General features: G+C 54.4%; 1 protein-coding gene across 1 annotated transcript in view; it reads left to right on the forward strand.

The window, feature by feature from the left end:
• Nucleotides 1-17,233, forward strand: part of SEZ6 (seizure related 6 homolog) — a 46,027-nt gene extending 28,794 nt beyond the window's left edge. Inside the window, exons 5-18 of the mRNA XM_060134699.1 lie at nt 4,136-4,331; nt 8,286-8,471; nt 11,543-11,711; nt 11,844-12,010; nt 12,588-12,782; nt 13,017-13,155; nt 13,267-13,463; nt 14,061-14,255; nt 14,638-14,829; nt 14,916-15,113; nt 15,392-15,430; nt 15,678-15,795; nt 15,880-15,982; nt 16,173-17,233. Coding sequence (XP_059990682.1) covers nt 4,136-4,331; nt 8,286-8,471; nt 11,543-11,711; nt 11,844-12,010; nt 12,588-12,782; nt 13,017-13,155; nt 13,267-13,463; nt 14,061-14,255; nt 14,638-14,829; nt 14,916-15,113; nt 15,392-15,430; nt 15,678-15,795; nt 15,880-15,982; nt 16,173-16,202 — 2,124 coding nt within the window. The 3' untranslated portion in view covers nt 16,203-17,233. The remainder of the gene's footprint in view (nt 1-4,135; nt 4,332-8,285; nt 8,472-11,542; nt 11,712-11,843; nt 12,011-12,587; nt 12,783-13,016; nt 13,156-13,266; nt 13,464-14,060; nt 14,256-14,637; nt 14,830-14,915; nt 15,114-15,391; nt 15,431-15,677; nt 15,796-15,879; nt 15,983-16,172) is intronic.
• Nucleotides 17,234-17,528: the final 295 nt, after the last annotated feature.

The raw sequence follows: 17,528 nt of genomic DNA on the forward strand, positions 1-17,528 counted from the left end.
GATGGTCTGGGGTTGGCAGAGAGCAACCTGAATCCTCCCCACCTCCCATCCAGGAAGGAGTCAGCCCCCTCAAAGCAGCCATATTTCCTTCCTTGAACTGACCCCTGGTCTGCTGGAAGCTGGGCAGTGTTAGACAGCCCAGAGTCCTGTGGGAATTGTACTCAGCTCCCTCTGCTTCTGTCTTCCCCAGCCTGATCCCCAGCTCCCCTCTTGTCACTGGCTAGGGGTGTGGGAAGACAGCCCTCGTGAGCAGAGCTGACATTTCAATCTGTCTCCTGAGCCCTTCAGACGCCTGCAAATTACATCAAGACTTCATCACCCCCCTTGTCTAACACCAAGCCCTGTCTGGCCCCTGTCAGGCCTGGCCCTCAAACAAGTGACAAATTACATCTGGCCACTGTGGCAGGCCTGCAAGTGGGTGCTTGAAACCCAAGGGACCAGTGCTGCATAGACAGCCATTGTGAGAATAGAGTACCTTCTGGATAAGAGCCCCAAGTAATCAGGCCCACTCCATTCCATGCTCTCATGGCAACCCCTGCCACCAGGCCAGCTTTGAGGGGCCCATGCCTTCCCCAGATTGGAGGGGGACAGAGGTCTCAGCTCCCAGTTTTCTCAGCTTTACGGGCTTCTGGGGGGAAAGATGGCTCAACATCTTGAAAAAAGCCCAGTATGGCCAAAAACCACCTCCCTGCTAAACCTGGTGGACCTGGGACCCAGGAATAAAGATGTCTAGAAATCTGTCTGCAGGTGACACCCCCATGAGGTTAGGAGGAAGGGAGCTGCCTTTGCCTCCAGCAAGGCCAGGCTCTACTACTTAACACCTGTGTGACCTTAGCCTCTCCCAGCCTCTGTTTACTTAAGGGGACTTTACCACCCACCTTACAGAATTCTGGTGAGGATGAAATATCTGTAAATAGTACAAGGCTTGACACATTGTAGGCGCTCTGTGAATGGTAATTGTTGTTATTGCTGTTGCCACCGTTGCTGGCTAAAAAGCAGGGTCAGGAGCTGGAAGATAGGGGTCAAAAGGGTGTTTGTGGGAACTAGGAAAAATGCTAACTTCACGTCTACTTCTCTGCCTTCACTTCATTAGTAATTTCCCTGCGGTGATGTCCTCCCTTTCTCCTCCTCCCAGGCCAGCCCTGCCCCCGTAAGGCGCTCTCAGCCCCACCTGCTCCATGTGCTCTCCCTGAGCCTGCAACCCCTCCACTCCCCCCTAGAGGATTCCTGCTGCATGCATTCAGTCCCACTTAAGGCAGAATTATATGCTGCCTGGCATCTCTCGATAATTACAGATTCCACGTGTGTGTGTCTTGTTTGCCCAACTCTAGAATCACAGAATCTCCAAGTTTGAGGGGACCTCATCCAGCCTCCGCCTGCTGCAGGAATTCCCTGAGGAATGTCCCTGGCAGATGGTCCAGCAGCCTCCACCCAAATGTGCCCTGGAGGGGAGCTCCTCATGGAGAGGCTGCACATCTGCCCCAGCACCCTGCCTTGCGTTTTCTCTTCAGCCCCAAAGATCCCCTAGGCCTTTTCTCCCAGGCAGGAGAGTCTGCAGGGCACGTATGCTCTCACCACCCACAGTCTGAGGGGCCCAGAGCCTAGCGCAGCTGCGTCCTTGGACCTGGCTGGGCTCAGCGTGCTCTGTGCTTCTCAGTTTACAGAAATCTGCAAGGAATGTACCTCTAGTGACCCACACATTCACCCTTTCCACACATCTTTATTGCAACTGGCCAGCGAAGAGGGCATTGTGACCCAAAATGCTACCTTTAGGCTTTATAAGAGAGACAGACGGTAGAGAGGCCTGAAGTAAAGGAACTGACTGGCCTGGCTTGGGAGGCAGAGGATGGTGGGTGGCCCTGAGACCTGAAAGAATGAGCAGCTTCAGCAGGAGAGGAAAAAATGGAAGGCATTCCCTGGGCTGGATCCTGCATATGCAAATGCCCAGAGGAGGGGAGTGAGGCATGGCCTGTGGCTGCAGTGAAGATAAGAGGCTGGCAGAGCTGCTGAGGCCAACTGTGAGCTGGGAAGTTTGGACCTCTTCCTGTGGACAATCTGAAGTCACCAACAGGGTTTGGGTAGGAGAGAGACATGGTCCAATCTTGAGACAGCCGGGGCCAGGGAGATGAGTTGGGGATGGGAGGGGTGAAGGCCAGGTGAGGAACAGTTGGGGGGGGGGAGGGTGGTAGGTAATCAGAGCCAAGATAGAGACAAAGGGATGGAGAGGAGGAATCAACTGAAATATTTGGGAGATAAGATTAGGAAGGATTTGGTGACTCACTGGACGCCACTTAACTAGCCCAGGAGGATAATCTGTGAAGGTCCTACCTCAGAGCAACATAGTAAGGACCTTGGAAACCATGTAGATCAATGCTTCGGAATCACCTTGTTAAAATGCAAAGGATGAGGACTTCCCTGGTGGCGCAGTGGTTTAGAACCTGCCTGCCAATGCAGGGGACACGGGTTCAAGTCCTGGCCGGGAAGATCCCACATGCCTTGAAGCAACTAAGCCCGTGCGCCACAGCTACTGAGCCTGCACTCTAGAGCCCGTGTGTCACAACTACTGAAGCCCGCACGCCTAGAGCCCGTGCTTCGCAACAAGAGAAGCCCCCGCTCGCCGCAACTAGAGAAAGCCCGCGAGCAGCACCGAAGACCCAACACGGCCAACAATTAATTAATTAATTAATTTTAAAAAGAGAGAAAGAAAGAAAATGAGAGATATAAAAAAAAAATGCAAAGGATGATTTAGTAGATCTTAGGTGGGGTCTGAGCTTCTGCATTTCTAACAAGCTCCCCGGTGGTGCTGATGCTGCTGGCCCAGGGACCACATTCTGAGTAGCAAAGATTCACACTAGGCATTTTATATGATGGAGAAAATGAAGCTCCAATAGTCGGCGTACTTGTCCAAGATCACATGGTTAGGACTAGGTCCCAGACCTCTGGGCTCCCAATCCAGTGCTCCTTTACCAGGCCACACTAACACTTCCCCTCTGGGCAGAGTCTGTTGCTGTCCAATCCTTGTTGAATGAAGGCATGGAGCCCAGAGGATGCTCCAGGGATTGAAGGTCTAAGGGTGTTGGGGTGGTGGCAGAGGGGCCTGTGACAGCCAGAGGAAAGGACTGGAAAAAGAGGCCCGGAGAAGAGAGAACAGAAGGGTGGCTGGCACGTGGAGGGGCGTGGCATAAGGCTAGGCTGAGCAGTCAGCAGAGGCCAAGTTGGGCAGGGCCTCGAGGGCCACAGCAAGGAGTCTGGACTAGATACTATGGTCTTTGTGGGCTCACTGGAGAGCCACGGATGATTTAAATAGGGAAGCACCATGAGCAGCAACATATCAGGGCTATTCACTGGCTGCAGTTCAGAGAATATGAGGTGGAGGGAGAAGTGGGTTAAGCCCTGCAGGCAGGGAGGCTGGCAGGAGGCTGCTGCGAGGGTCTAGGTGAGCAATAACAGCGAGGACGGGGGAGGTAGCAGCGGGGATGAAGGGCAGTGAACAGAGTTGGGGGCCAGTTGACAGGAAGGAATGACGGATTTGATGTGGGGTATAAGGGAGGAGGAGAGATGCCAGTTTCTAACTTGGGCCTGCAGATGGATGGTAAGGTCATTCCCTGAGCTGGGGAGCCAGGGGAGCTGCCAGCTGGGGGAAGCGGGTGCTCAGTTTGAGGCAGGCTGGGTGTGAGAGGACAACAGAGGATGTTCAGGGGAAGCTGATGTTTAAGAGCCCACCTTGCTGGCCAGGCCCTCGGCAGACACCATCTAGTTCAACACACCAACTGCATCCCCACCTTACCAATGACAAAACTGAGCCTAGAGCTATGAAGGGACAGTAAGCATTTGGTGTAGCTGAAAAGCTTTGGAAACAGACGTGTTTACAAATCCCACTTGTGCTAATCTCTAGGTGACCTTGGATAATTTACTTGATATCTCTGAACTTCAGGTCCCATTTCACAGGGTTACTGGGAAGGTAAAATGAGCTCTTCCTGCACTGAAGTGCCTAGCTCAGGGCCGGGGGCTCCAATGCCCAAGGGGCACTGAGGATTGGCCATGCCCCAGGCCTGCAGGAGCCTGAGGGCAGCAGGGCTCAATCAGCAAAAAGAAGCCTGACTCTTCTGCTTTGCTCTGTTTATTCTATGGACAGGTCCAGAACATCAGCCTCCGAGAAGGGGAGACAATAACTGTGGAGGGCCTCGGGGGGCCTGACCCCTTGCCCCTGGCAAACCAGTCTTTCCTGCTGAGGGGCCACGTCATCCGCAGCCCCACCCACCAAGCGGCCCTGAGGTTCCAGAGCCTCCCACCACCCCCTGGGCCTGGCACCTTCCATTTCTACTACCAAGGTAGGCCTGGGTAGCTGAGGAAAATACCAGCCCAGACTGGCTGCCCTCCTGGGGATCTCTGGTGCTGTTACAGCCTGGGGGAAGCATGGAGAGACTAGTAACATACAACTCAGTTGCCCAGGGAAGCTCTGTACAACTGGAGGTGAGTATTGCCCATCTGATACCTCCAGGACCTTCCCTGCTCCACCTACCACCCTGCAGAGAACTGGTCTCAAAGGGGGACTGACACAGAATCAGGCAGCCCCAGGTGTGTCCCTTGCCACTCATTCATTCATTCAGTCAGTAAACTTTTCCTAGGCATCTGCTCCTTGCGAGGCCTGTGCTAGAGACTGGCAGTATTAAGATCCAGCCAAGTCCTTGCCCTCAAGGAGTTCAGAATCTCCTCAGGAGGCAGACACCTAACAGGCAGTAACAATAGAAGGCCTCTCCCCAAATGCAAGGGGGTTGAGGTCAAAGGGGCTTGATAGTGACCATCTAAAGGTCCTTAGCTACCAACCTGGCCTTCCTGAACTGCCTCACCTGGCCATGTCCCAGTCAGCTCAGAACACCGCTGGAAATAGGAGAGTGGCATGATGTAATAGGAAAATCACAGACTCAGGATATGGGCACATCTGTGTCTGAATCTCCTTCCCACTGGCTATTGACCTTGGACAAGTCATTTGACCTCTCTAACCCTCCTTTTCCTCTGTTGTAAAATGAGTCCAAAACGCCTACTCCATAAAGTCATGGTAGGGATGAAACAAAATGGTGCATGTCAAGGGCTTAGCACACATCCAGAAAGAAACCGGAACTATGTTAAGGAGCTAGTAGGATGGGAGAGGGAGGAAAAGGGGTTTGGGACTCTATCCCTCTCCCATCAGTATCCCTGTTGGCCTCTTCTTCCCCAAAGTCTTCTTGATCCCTTGCACTGCTGTGACAAGGTAACCAGTTCAGACTGGGGAGTGCTAATGGGGAAATGATTGACATGAACAATTGGCTTGCATTGTCAGGGACCACTTCCGCGGCCCTGCCAGGAGCCACAATCACTCCTCTGGAGATGGGGATGCTTGGACCCCTCCCCTAAGGAGTACTCACCCCTTCCTGGCCTCTCCACCTAAACTGGGGGAGCAATCTGGTGTGGCAACAGGGAGCCTGGTGGCCATCAGGGGCTGGCCAGGGACTTGTCAGAGGCAAGGGGCCAGCTGAGGCAAGGGTGAGCGTCTAGGCAGCCCGACCAGCCTCCCTAACGGCTCATCAGTCCTCCCTAGCAGTGGGCATAATCATACCACGGTAACCTTCTCTCTTGCTGCAAATTCCTTTGCACAAACCCCCAGACCTTCTCTCTGTTGGGCCAGACAAAGGTGGCTGAAAGGCAGCGAGTTGGAGGCCTGGCGAGGGGTGCAGACCCCAAGGAGGGGCTGGGAAAGCTGGCCCAGTCCTGCCTCTTTCTCAGTTCCCAGAAGCCCTCCCTCCTCGCCCAGTTTTTGTCAATGATCAGCTCTTTCCTTAATGAGTGTAATTCCCCTAATTATAGGCTGTAATTAGCCCTGATCCCAGAGATGGGAACAGGAGCGTGTGCTCATACGCGCATCTCCCTGGGCTGGAGAAAGAGGGTGCCAGAAGAGGGGGTGAGGGGCCCTGTACCCACACCCCTGTCAGAGCTATCCAAGATAATGTTGGAGATCATAAGGTTGGACCCTCATCTGCAGAACCAAATTCCAACTCCCCTCCCACAACCTCAGGCAGGGTGAGGAAGTAGAAGGTCCTGCCAGGCATCCCCCTCCTCCCTCCTGAATATTCCTGGCACTGGACTTGGCCCCAGAAACAGATGCCAGGGAGAAAATAGCTCAACAGATTTCAGTGATGCAGGCTCCCCGGGAACAGTCGTCATGGCAACAGGAGGAAGCTCGTCTTGGAAAGTGGCACTTTACCCACCATGGAGTCTGGGGGCTTCATTGTCTGCCCCCAGCCTCCTGCTCTCACCTCATCCCAGCCCAAGTTCCTAATCTGTGAAATGGGGGACCTCCCTTCCCGGAACTGTGATAAGAACTCATGGGGAAGATGGAAGTACAAGTGCTGAGCACGACCTCTGGCTCATGACCTAGACTGCCCTCAGTGTCACTCCCCCCTCCATTCTGGGTGGAGTGTCCCATCCCATCCCAGCCTGGGGTTTCTCCCCAGATCATTGTGAGTGGCCGCCCTGAACAACCACCCAAGACAGCCTTCATTATTACTCTCAGGTTTCTCTGACTCCTGAGCCCAGGTTTCTACTTCATGTGGGAAAGCAGGTGGGAAAGAGGAGATATAAAGCAGTGGGCTCTAGGGCCAGGAGTTTCAAGCACCCACTCTACCACTTACTGACTATGTGGTCGGGGCAAGTCCCTCAGTCTCTCTGAACCTTGGTTTTCCTCACCGGAAGGTGAGTTAATAACCCCTAACTTCCTCCTAAGCATGTTGTAGACATCAAGTAAGAAGAGTGTGAAGGCACTTTAGAGGCTGGAAGGTGCATGCAGATGAGTGGTGCTTTTATTAATCAAACTTACAATAACAGCGAGCTGGTGTGTGCAGTATTTGTTCTGGGCCAGACACTGCACATATATCCTCTCACTTAACCTCTCATGTAACAACATTGGATGCAAACTCCAAATGGGTGGGTAAACAAGGAAACTGAGGCACAGAGAAGTTATGTAACTTGCCCAAAGTGGCACAGCAAGTAGGGGAGCCTGTATTCAAACCCAGGCAGTCTGACATCAGAGCCCACCTCCTAAGCACTGCCCCATACTGACTACCAATCACAAGCAATCACTCATTGGCCATTCTTTTAAGAACTCTGTGAGAGACGGATGAGTAGGAATCATCTCCCCCTTTCACAGACCTAGTAACTAAGACCAGGACAGGTGAAAATCACAAAACTTGTGTCTGGACCCTCGTCTGCCCAGAGGCAGCCTTTTCTTATATTCATACAAAGGCACACAGAGGCTTGTAGAGTCCCTGCCTGGACCTTTCTTCCTATCCACCTAGTACCATCAGTAAGGGTGGGCCTCCTCCACCCCAAGACCCACGAGTGGTTCCTCAGTCTAGACGGTCCTCATCTCTCCCACCACCTCCGAGGGTTTGCAGACTATAGCTCAGACTCTTCACTCAGCCCCTCTCCTTGACCACCTCTCAGACCCAAGCCCTGACCCCTATTTTTAGCTAAGGCCCCAGTTTGGCACTGGATTGGGATTGGCCGGGTTTTTTTTATAGGATTTGCTGCCACCATTCGGTCATACTTGGTATGACAGTTCTAAAAGTTACCAAGTTTCCCAGGGCAACTTGTCCCTCCCACAACTTCCTTGAAGGCGTGTCCTGCCTTGCCACCCTCGACCCATCCTGTTTTTAAAAAGTCCACAGCCCTTGCCATCAAGCTTTTTAGCATTTCTCAGTGAATACTGGGAAAGCTTTTACTGTCTCTGACTTAAGTGTTTCCTGCTGTAATTCATATTTGTCCCCTATAGGAAACATAATATCAGTACTTTACATCAGTATAGGCTTTTCTCTATTTCAAGTTCTTTCACATCTACAAGTCATTCAATAAACATTTCTTGGTTCCAGAGATACCAAGCTGAATAAAGTACTATCTCATTTATTCTCACAATATCCCTGTAAGTGGGCTGGCATTTTGAACCTCATTTAACAAATGAGGAAACTAGGACACAGAAAGGCGAAGTAACTTGCCTAAAGTGTCAGAAAGCTTGGACCAGAACCCAAGGCTCCAACTTCCACCTCTGTACTTGCTCCATTAACCAGCCCAGGCTGCCGGAAATATCACTGGCACCTTCTGGGGAGGGGATCAGAGTCTCTTCTGGAATTCCTGATGCTTCCTCTGACACCTCAAGGCAGGCTGGGGCAGGCCCCTTTTGCCCTGGCTATGACTCAGCCCACTCAACACACACACACACACACACACACACATCACCCATTCTCTCTCTGCAGCCTATCTCCTGAGCTGCCGCTTTCCCCGACGTCCAGCTTATGGAGCCGTGACTGTCACCAGCCTCCACCCAGGAGGTAGTGCCCGCTTCCACTGTGCCACCGGCTACCAGCTGAAGGGTGCCAGGCTCCTTACCTGTCTCAACGCCACCCAGCCCTTATGGGATTCTCAGGAGCCTGTCTGCATTGGTGAGTAGCCCCAGGGGACTCAGAGCTGAACAGGGGAGTGAGGTGGGGGGCTCATTCCTGCTCTCTGTTGCTGTCCGGCACCTTCGTTTGCTCTCCATAAGGAAGCCAGAAAATGGCCACACACATCAGCGGCGTTCACCCAACCTGCACTTATTGAGCACTTACTGTACGGAGGCACCACAGGTATACAGAGCAGAATTAAACAGGGACTGTGCCTTCAGGGAGCGCACAGTTCCAGGAAATGGGAGTGAAAGAAAGTACATGGGTCACCAGCTTCCAGAGCAGGGAGTTAAAAGTACCAATGAAGAGGGAATTCCCTGGCGGTCCGGTGGTTAGGACTCAGTGCTTTCACTGCTGTGGGCCCACGTTCGACCCCTGGTCGGGGAACTAAGATCCAGCAAGCTGCACAGTCAAAAAACAAAACACAAAAGTACCAGTGAAGAGACAGAGTGACCTGGGATAGGGGGAAGCAATCATCCTTAGCTGGGTACTTAGGAGGCTTCCTAGGGGAAGTAAGCGTTGAAGGTTTGACTTTTTTTTTTTTTTTTTAATGAGTGTTGAGTTGTATTAACTATTCATACAGCTGTTATTTAGATGATCATATGATTTTTCCTTTGATCTGTTGATGTGGTAAATTATAGTAACTGATTTTTAAAATTTATTTATTTTTTATTTTTTTATTTTTGGCTGTGTTGGGTCTTCGTGGATGCACGTGGGCTTTCTCTAGTTGCGGCGAGCGGGGGCTACTCTGTTGTGGTGCGCGGGCTTCTCATTGCTGTGGCTTCTTGTTGCAGAGCACAGGCTATAGGCGTGCAGGCTTCAGTAGTTGTGGCACGTGGGCTCCATAGTTGTGGCACGTGGGCTCCGTAGTTGTGGCACACGGGCTTAGTTGCTCCGTGGCATGTGGGATCTTCCCAGACCAGGGCTCGAACCTGTGACTCCTGCATTGGCAGGCGGATTCTTAACCACTGCACCACCAGGGAAGTCCCTGGACATTTCAGTGGAGGGAACAATGTGGGCAGTGACACAGAGGTGAGAAGGTGAGGGAGCATTTAGGGACACAGAAAACAGCCAGGTTTGGCTGAGGCCTGAGACATGTGGAGGGGGCAGTGGGAGGGCCTTGAATGTCAGGCCAAGACACTGGGTGGGGAGCTGTTGAAATTTTGTGAGATGGGGAGGGAGGGGCTCAGAACTATTCCTCAGGAGAGACAGCCGGGTGGTGTCTGGAGGCTAGGCAGCCAGCCAGGCAAGACGGTTTGAACTTAGACAATGACTTCGGGAATGAAGAGGAGGGAAGTGTTTCCAGAGTCACTGATGAGGGAATGGGGGGAAGGAGGAGACTCCCAGGTTCTGGCCCTGGGTGATCAGGGAGTCTGAGATTGCTGCCAGTGGAGTGGGGCTTGTTGGCAGAAGGGAGATGGAATGTTTAGTTTGCAGTGTGAAAGGCAGCTTGGGTTTTTGATACTTATTTCATTCTATAAACTCTTTCTAGGTGCCAGGTATAAGCAGAGGTGAATAAGCCAGACACGGGCTCTGCCCTCAAGGAGCTCTCTGTCTGGTGGGAAGACTGGAAAGCAGCTCAGGAAGTTCAGTGCAGATGGAGCTGTGATGGGGGGAACTCAGGGCACAGTGGGGATCCAAGGGAAGGAGAGCGTCTCCAAAATGAGGAAGGAGACAAGGAAAGCTTCCCAAGGAGAAGGCAGGGAAGGATGACAGGCATGTTAGGGTCAGGGAAGTGGAGTGGATTCCTGGAACAGCACCTGCAAAGATGCGGAGGCATGAAGCAGCACACTGTCGTGAGGACATGGTGAGGTGCACCTGAAGAAGCGGGTGTACGGGGAAGGGCTGACGCTGAGTCAAGAGAGAGTGGTTTATAAAGGGCTTGAACACCCTCTTGAGGCTGGACTTTATCCTGAGGGTAATAGGGAGCCACTGAGGAATTTAAGTGGAGGATGGGGCATGATCAGATTTGAAGGGCAGTTCCATTCTGAGACCAAGCAGAAAGGTGAGTCTGCCCCCTCTGCAAAGAAGCAGAGAAGAAACTCACCACAACTCCTTCCCCGGAAGCTTTACTAGGTTAAAATATTCTGCAGTCTTGAACACTTGGAGACAAAGGCACCGGGTCTTGGCCGTGGCAGCCTGGTCTCTGAGAGCTGGTCCAGAGCTGCGTGTCCAGGAGAGGAAAGCGCTGCCTGAAACCAGCCACACTCCTGTTGCCTGAGACCCCTTCTCTGGCCCCATCTAACTGCCAGGAGCCCGTGGCCAAGTAACTTAGCAGCCCTCAATGATGGGGATGGGAGAGCTGCTAAGCCTCTGCTTAGGAAGAGAGGACGGCCCCAGGCCAGAGGGACCAGTGCTGGAAAGGCCCTAAGGGGTCAGTCCAGAAATGACAGTGGTAGTGATGCTGTTTCAGACAGCATTCAAGACCATCGCCTGGCTAGCAATGCCTGCTAAGGGCACAAGATTTGGAGGTGGATGGCATGCATACCAGGTGTTTGTCATCCCTGATCTAGTCCCACTCTCTTTTTTAATACCCATTCACTCATTTTATTCAACAAACATTGAATACCAACTCTGTGTCTGGCCTGAAAAGACTTGGTCCCTGCCCAAGGGGGCCTAGGTAAGGGACATATCCAATAATAACTGGTTTAAGAAAGTGACATGAGGTAGAGACAGCAGATATACCCAAGAAGGTTGGATATATCCTGCAGCAGATATACCCTGGTAAGGGGTATTAATAAAGTTCACCTGGGCAGGGGAAATCAGGGATGGCCTCCCAGAGGAGTCAGCAGAGAGGGTAAGTGACTTACCCAGGGCCACACGGCTAGGCAATGGAAGATCTACCTTAGTCAAGGGAGTTGCACATGAAGAATAACAGAGGTGTGAAAGGTTAGGAGGTCGGCTGCCTGGAGCAGGGTCACAGGGGCAAAGGATTGACCTTCAGGGCCATGAAAGCAAGCTCCCTGCTGGCCCGTGCAGAAGGTACAGAGCTGGGATGGGCAGAGAGGCTTGTTAGGCTGTCTAGGATCCCACTGGCCAGCCCAGCCCACCGTCCCACCCCTGTCTCACAGCTTCCTGCGGTGGAGTGATCCGCAACGCCACCACGGGCCGTATCGTCTCTCCTGGCTTCCCGGGCAACTACAGCATCAACCTCACCTGCCACTGGCTGCTTGAGGCTCCCGAGGGCCAGCGGCTGCACCTGCACTTTGAGAAGGTTTCCCTGGCAGAGGATGACGACAGGTGAGGGGGTATCCTAGTGGGATAGCAGTGCCTGGCCTGGTAATACCCTGCTGGAGGGATGGTACCCAAGCCTGGGGCCTCACCCCACTCGACTCAGCGACCAGCCACGCAGCTGCCGCTCTCCTGGCCCAGGCTCATCATCCGCAATGGGGACAATGTGGAGGCCCCACCGGTGTATGATTCCTACGAGGTGGAGTACCTGCCCATCGAGGGCCTGCTCAGCTCCGGCCGACACTTCTTTGTGGAGCTCAGTACTGACAGCAGTGGTGCGGCTGCAGGCATGGCCCTGCGCTATGAGGGTGAGTCTGCTGGGACCTAACTGGGGGTGGGGGTCTTGAGCCTGGGGTCTCTTCTCACACCCTCCCCCTCTGCCTCCATTCCATTATCACGCCTTCCAACTCAGCCCTTGCTCACCTGCCACCCAGGTCCCCTCTCCCTACCCCTCTCCTGAGGTCCAGGATTCTACTCCATCTTTTCAGGAGACCCCTGCCTGGACCCAGGACCTCTGGTCCAAGAGAATGAATTCTCTAGAGTTTGAAGAACAAAAATGGCCCCAACCCTTAGGGAAGGAGAACTGCTACAAGAGACATCCCAGCACCACTCATGCATGCATGTGTTCATTATTCAAAAAACATTTATTGAGCACCCTCTGTGTACTAAGCACAAACTAGGCACTGGGAACACAATGGAAATCAAGATGACCTCCTGAGCACAATCGGGACGGATGCTCTGGGCTGTCCCTGCCCTCTGCTCCAAACCTCAGACATACATCTGCAGTCAGGAAGAGAAAGGCCTTGGGGAGGGAAGTAGGTGGACAACTGCCCCCTGTGTTTGCTCTAGTCGAGGCTGAGCTGGGCTGGGCCCTGTGGTTTGCAGCCTTCCAGCAAGGCCATTGCTATGAGCCCTTTGTCAAATACGGCAACTTCAGCAGCAGCGCACCCTCCTACCCCGTGGGTACCACCGTGGAGTTCAGCTGCGACCCTGGCTACACCCTGGAGCAGGGCTCCATCATCATTGAGTGCGTTGACCCTCATGACCCCCAATGGAACGAGACAGAGCCTGCTTGCCGAGGTCAGTAGACACCAGTAGATGGGGCCTGCCAGGGCAGGGAGCAGGGTGGGCACCAGGGAGCCAGCCACAGGGCCTGGGACCACAGGGGCCCTCTGACATGTGTGATTCAAGCTTCCCCCTGAGAAGGAGGTGGGGGGCTCCAAGCAGTGGGTAGGCACTCCTGTGGGCCGGTGGCAGCTCCAGGACATGGCACTGGGGGGAACGTGGAGGGGATGCGCCTCCTCTGCCTTCCAGCTGTGTGCAGTGGGGAGATCACAGACTCGGCCGGCGTGGTGCTCTCCCCCAACTGGCCAGAGCCCTACGGCCGTGGGCAGGACTGCATCTGGGGCGTGCATGTGGAGGAAGACAAGCGCATCATGCTGGACGTCCGAGTGTGAGTGCCCACTGGGCTCGGCCAAGCTACCTCCTGAGCTCTGGGGACATCTCTCACCCAGCCCGTCCTGGGGTCCCCGGGCCCACCCTCCCTGACAGTCCTCCTCCACAGGCTGCGCATAGGCCCTGGTGACGTGCTTACCTTCTACGATGGGGATGACCTGACAGCCCGGGTCCTGGGCCAGTACTCTGGGCCCCGTGGCCACTTCAAGCTCTTTACCTCCATGGCTGACGTCACCATACAGTTCCAGTCAGACCCCGGGGCCTCAGTGCTGGGCTACCAGCAGGGCTTTGTCATCCACTTCTTTGGTGAGCTTGCCCCTGCCCCACCCTGCTGCCTGGGGGAAAAGGGATGCCAGGATGCAGACCCTGAACCATGGCAAGTCAGAGAGTCCAGGGCAATGAGGAGCCTGAGTGCTCTTATCTGATGAGGGAAAGCTGGGAAACTCCAGGTATCACCTTCGGGAAGCTAGTCTTGTTCTCCATCTTCCCTGAGGGCCCAGTGAGAGGAAGCAAGGCTCCGCTGCAGCAGGAGGGATTTGGGTAGACAGCAGGAGGAACCTCATAACAGAAATAGGGAACTGAGGAGAGGTGTTCGTTTCTACCTTTCTAACAATCTTTGACAGAAATGACAATTTTCCCCACCCTACCCAATCCCTGAGGAATTGGCCAACGTGCTTCTGGAAGTAAGGCCAAAGCTTAGGTGACAACCCTGGAATCTAGGAGACACAATGATGCCAGGGACAGGCAAGGAGGGGCCCTTGAGCAGGAAGGCATGAATCGCTGAGCCTGCCTAGGCCAGGCTAGGCCCAGGACAAACTGGCAGGAGCCGGAGTGCCCTCAGGGTCAGGGAGGCTAGCACAGTCCCTTTGGTGCTGCTGACGGCCTGCCTCTTGCTGCCCCCAGAGGTGCCCCGTAATGACACGTGTCCGGAGCTGCCTGAGATCCCCAATGGCTGGAAGAGCCCGTCGCAGCCTGAGCTGGTACATGGCACTGTCGTCACTTACCAGTGCTATCCTGGCTACCAGGTGGTGGGATCCAGTGTCCTCATGTGCCAGTGGGACCTAACCTGGAGTGAGGACCTGCCCTCCTGCCAGAGGGGTGAGTGTACCTGTTCCCCATATTCTCCCCAGCGCAACCTACAAGCCTCTCTCCTGGATTCTGACCCAGACTCCAGCCATTATTAACTGGTATTCATAGCCTCAATTTCCTCATCTGTGAAATGGGATAATACTTTCTCATAGGGTCATCCGCCAAGTACTCCGAGTATTTCGTTCCTGGTATATGGCCAATCAGTATTTGTTGACTCTGATGGATGGGAAGGGGCGAATGAGGAGATACACCAGCAAAAGGGTAGGGGCAAATAAATAGGGGTGGAGCCGTATGCCATGAAGATGTTGGCTGACTTGGAACAAAGCCAGCGTGGACTGGCTTTTGCTGAGTTCTACTTGGGCTACTTTCCCCCCTCGCCCCCCACCCTTAGTGACTTCCTGCCATGACCCTGGGGATGTGGAGCACAGCCGACGCCTCATATCTAGCCCCAAGTTTCCCGTGGGGGCCACTGTGCAGTACATCTGTGACCAGGGTTTTGTGCTGACGGGGAGTGCCATCCTCACCTGCCATGACCGCCAAGCCAGCAGCCCCAAGTGGAGCGACCGGCCCCCCAAATGTCTCCGTAAGTCTCAAATGAGGAGGAGGGGAAGATGCTGCCTCTGGAGGCTAGGGGCCTGGCACCCTCACTGGGCTCTGCCTGCTTTGCAGTGGAACATCTCAAGCCGTGCCATGGCCTCAGCGCCCCCGAGAATGGTGCCCGCAGTCCTGAGAAGCAGCTGCACCCAGCGGGGGCTACTATCCACTTCTCATGTGCCCCTGGCTACGTGCTGAAGGGCCAGGCCAGCATTAAGTGTGTGCCCGGACACCCCTCACATTGGAGTGACCCCCCACCCATCTGTAGGGCTGGTGAGTGCCCTGCCACCCCCGGAACCTCTGCCTGGCCCATAGGGCTGCTCTGGCAAAGATGTCAAGTGCTGAGAACCAGAACCCCCTGCCCATGCCCCCTTCCTGTTATTCTTGGTCTCCCCAGTCTCTGCCAGATCCTTCTGACCTGGTGACACCAAGACAGATTCTGGGATGGGCTCTCCTTGGACAAATCCTTCCCATGATCAGCCCACTCCCTACCTTAGTGGTTTGGTTCTTTGGGCTCATCCACTGCCCTTGGCCCTCCCCTCTTGTTCCAGCCTCTCTGGATGGCTTCTACAGCGGCCGCAGCCTGGATGGTGAGCCCCCAACCTTGAGGGCCAGGGAAATAATCTCCCTGCCCCTAGTTCTCACAGCTCCCAGGCCATGGGTTCTCTGAGGAGGGAGGGCAGAGAAAGAGAGAGAGAGGTCTGGGACTAGCGGGGCAAAAAGCTCCTTCCCTGCCCCCAGCCAGCTAGAGGGAGCTGGTGGCTGGATGCCCCTGGGCAGAGGTGAGGGGATATGGGACCCAGGCCTCTGCCCCAATCCCATCCTCTGTGCTTTCAGTTGCCAAGGCGCCTGCTGCCTCCAGCACCCTGGATGCTGCTCACATCGCAGCTGCCATCTTCTTGCCGCTGGTGGCAATGGCGCTCTTGGTGGGAGGTGTGTACCTCTACTTCTCCAGGTGAGTCTGGCTTCCCTTCCTGCCCTGCACCCCTGACTCACTCCTGCCCAGCACTCCTGACTCACAGGTTTCTCTGCCACACAGGCTCCAGGGGAAAAGCCCCCTGCAGCTGCCCCGAACACGACCCCGCCCTTATGACCGCATCACCGTGGAGTCAGCATTTGACAATCCGACTTACGAGACTGGAGTAAGTACCCATACCAGGCTTGACACCCTAATCAGGACCCAATCCTATGCTCCCTTGGGCAGGTACCCCTAAGGGTCCTGCCAAGCCCTCTCTCTTTCCCTTTCCCTTTCCCTTTCCCTTGGGAAGGTGGATTATGGACTGACGAACCTTTTACAAGTTTCCAACTCCCAGCAGTCTCTTTCCTTTGCAGGAGACGAGAGAATATGAAGTCTCCATCTAGGTGGGGCAGCCTGGGCAAGCTGGCTCAGCCCTGCCTCACAGCCCAGCAGCAGAGCTCCCAGCTTCCTGCTGTCCCTCCACCTCCTGTACATACCACCTGGGAAGAGATGCCACCAATCCCTCAAAAAGTTGTGCTCTTCCCGCCTGCAATGCCCGCCAGGGCCTATTTTCTTGGTACCACTGCCCACTTAGGGCCCTTCCTTGGGTCCAAGTCAGGGGCATCTGCCTCTAGGCAGAACACAGCTGGGGCACAGGCATCAAGAACCAGCATTCTCCTGACTCTCTTTCGTGCCCTGGACCTCCAGCCTGGAATTCACAGGCAGAGCGGGAGCGCCTCTCTCCGCGTGACCGCCATCCAGCCCTGGCATGTAGCGCCCTGCAGCTGGGTCAACTTGACGGTGGCGGGAACTGTGCCAGGGTGCTCCTCACAGGGCCATCACCAGTGGCCAAAACTGCTCTCAGCAGTGACCTCTGGGTAGTCCTGACATGCTGACATCAGCCCCCTCGGGGGGGGTGTCTCTAGTCTTTCTCTAAGGCCCTGGGAATGGTCAGTTCTGCCTTCTATCCCTTTCTGGGGGAGGCAATAATTCTAAGGCATCCTAAAGCGTTTAGGGACTCTACCCCAAGCTCAGGTTGGGCTTCCCTAGGCCACACCACTCATGCTCCACACCAAAGCAGGACACCCCACTGCTCCCCTGGCAGCCCTGCACCCTGAAGAGAGGGAGACCTTCCCCTGATGTCAGTCTGGCTGTTAAAAACATCCTCTTTCCCACTAGCCCCTCCCCCAACCCCAGCCCCCTGTCAGGCTTCCCTCCTGGCCACTGCGTTTTGGGATAAGGGGAGTGGGCAGGCATATTCTGGAGAGGAGCAGAGGTCAAAGGGTCCAGGAATTTGGCATGGAACAGGGGGTCAGAGCGTCCCAGGGAGAGGCCCAGAAGCTGGCTGCAGGCCACTTTGTACATGTAATGTATTATACGGCGTCTGGGCTCCAGCCAGAGAACAATCTTCTATTTCTGTTGTTTCCTTATTAAAATGGTGTTTTTGAAAAAAAAAAACAAGCAATGGCCTGGTGGATGGTATTTTCTTGGAGGGAAGGAAGGTGGGAGATAAATGGGATGTGGACTTTAGGACCAGAAGGCATGCTGGACCTACCAACTGATCATCTCCAGATTTTATCAAAAACCAGTCATGGGAATTCCCTGGTGGTCCAGCGGTTGGGACACACACTTTCAATGTGGTGGCCTGGGTTCAATCCCTGGTCAGGGAACTAAGACCTTGCAGCAGCAAGCTGTGCGGCGCAGCCAAAAAATATACAACAACAACAACA

The sequence above is a fragment of the Lagenorhynchus albirostris genome, chromosome 20, assembly GCF_949774975.1.
Source record: "Lagenorhynchus albirostris chromosome 20, mLagAlb1.1, whole genome shotgun sequence".
Classification (NCBI taxonomy): domain Eukaryota; kingdom Metazoa; phylum Chordata; class Mammalia; order Artiodactyla; family Delphinidae; genus Lagenorhynchus; species Lagenorhynchus albirostris.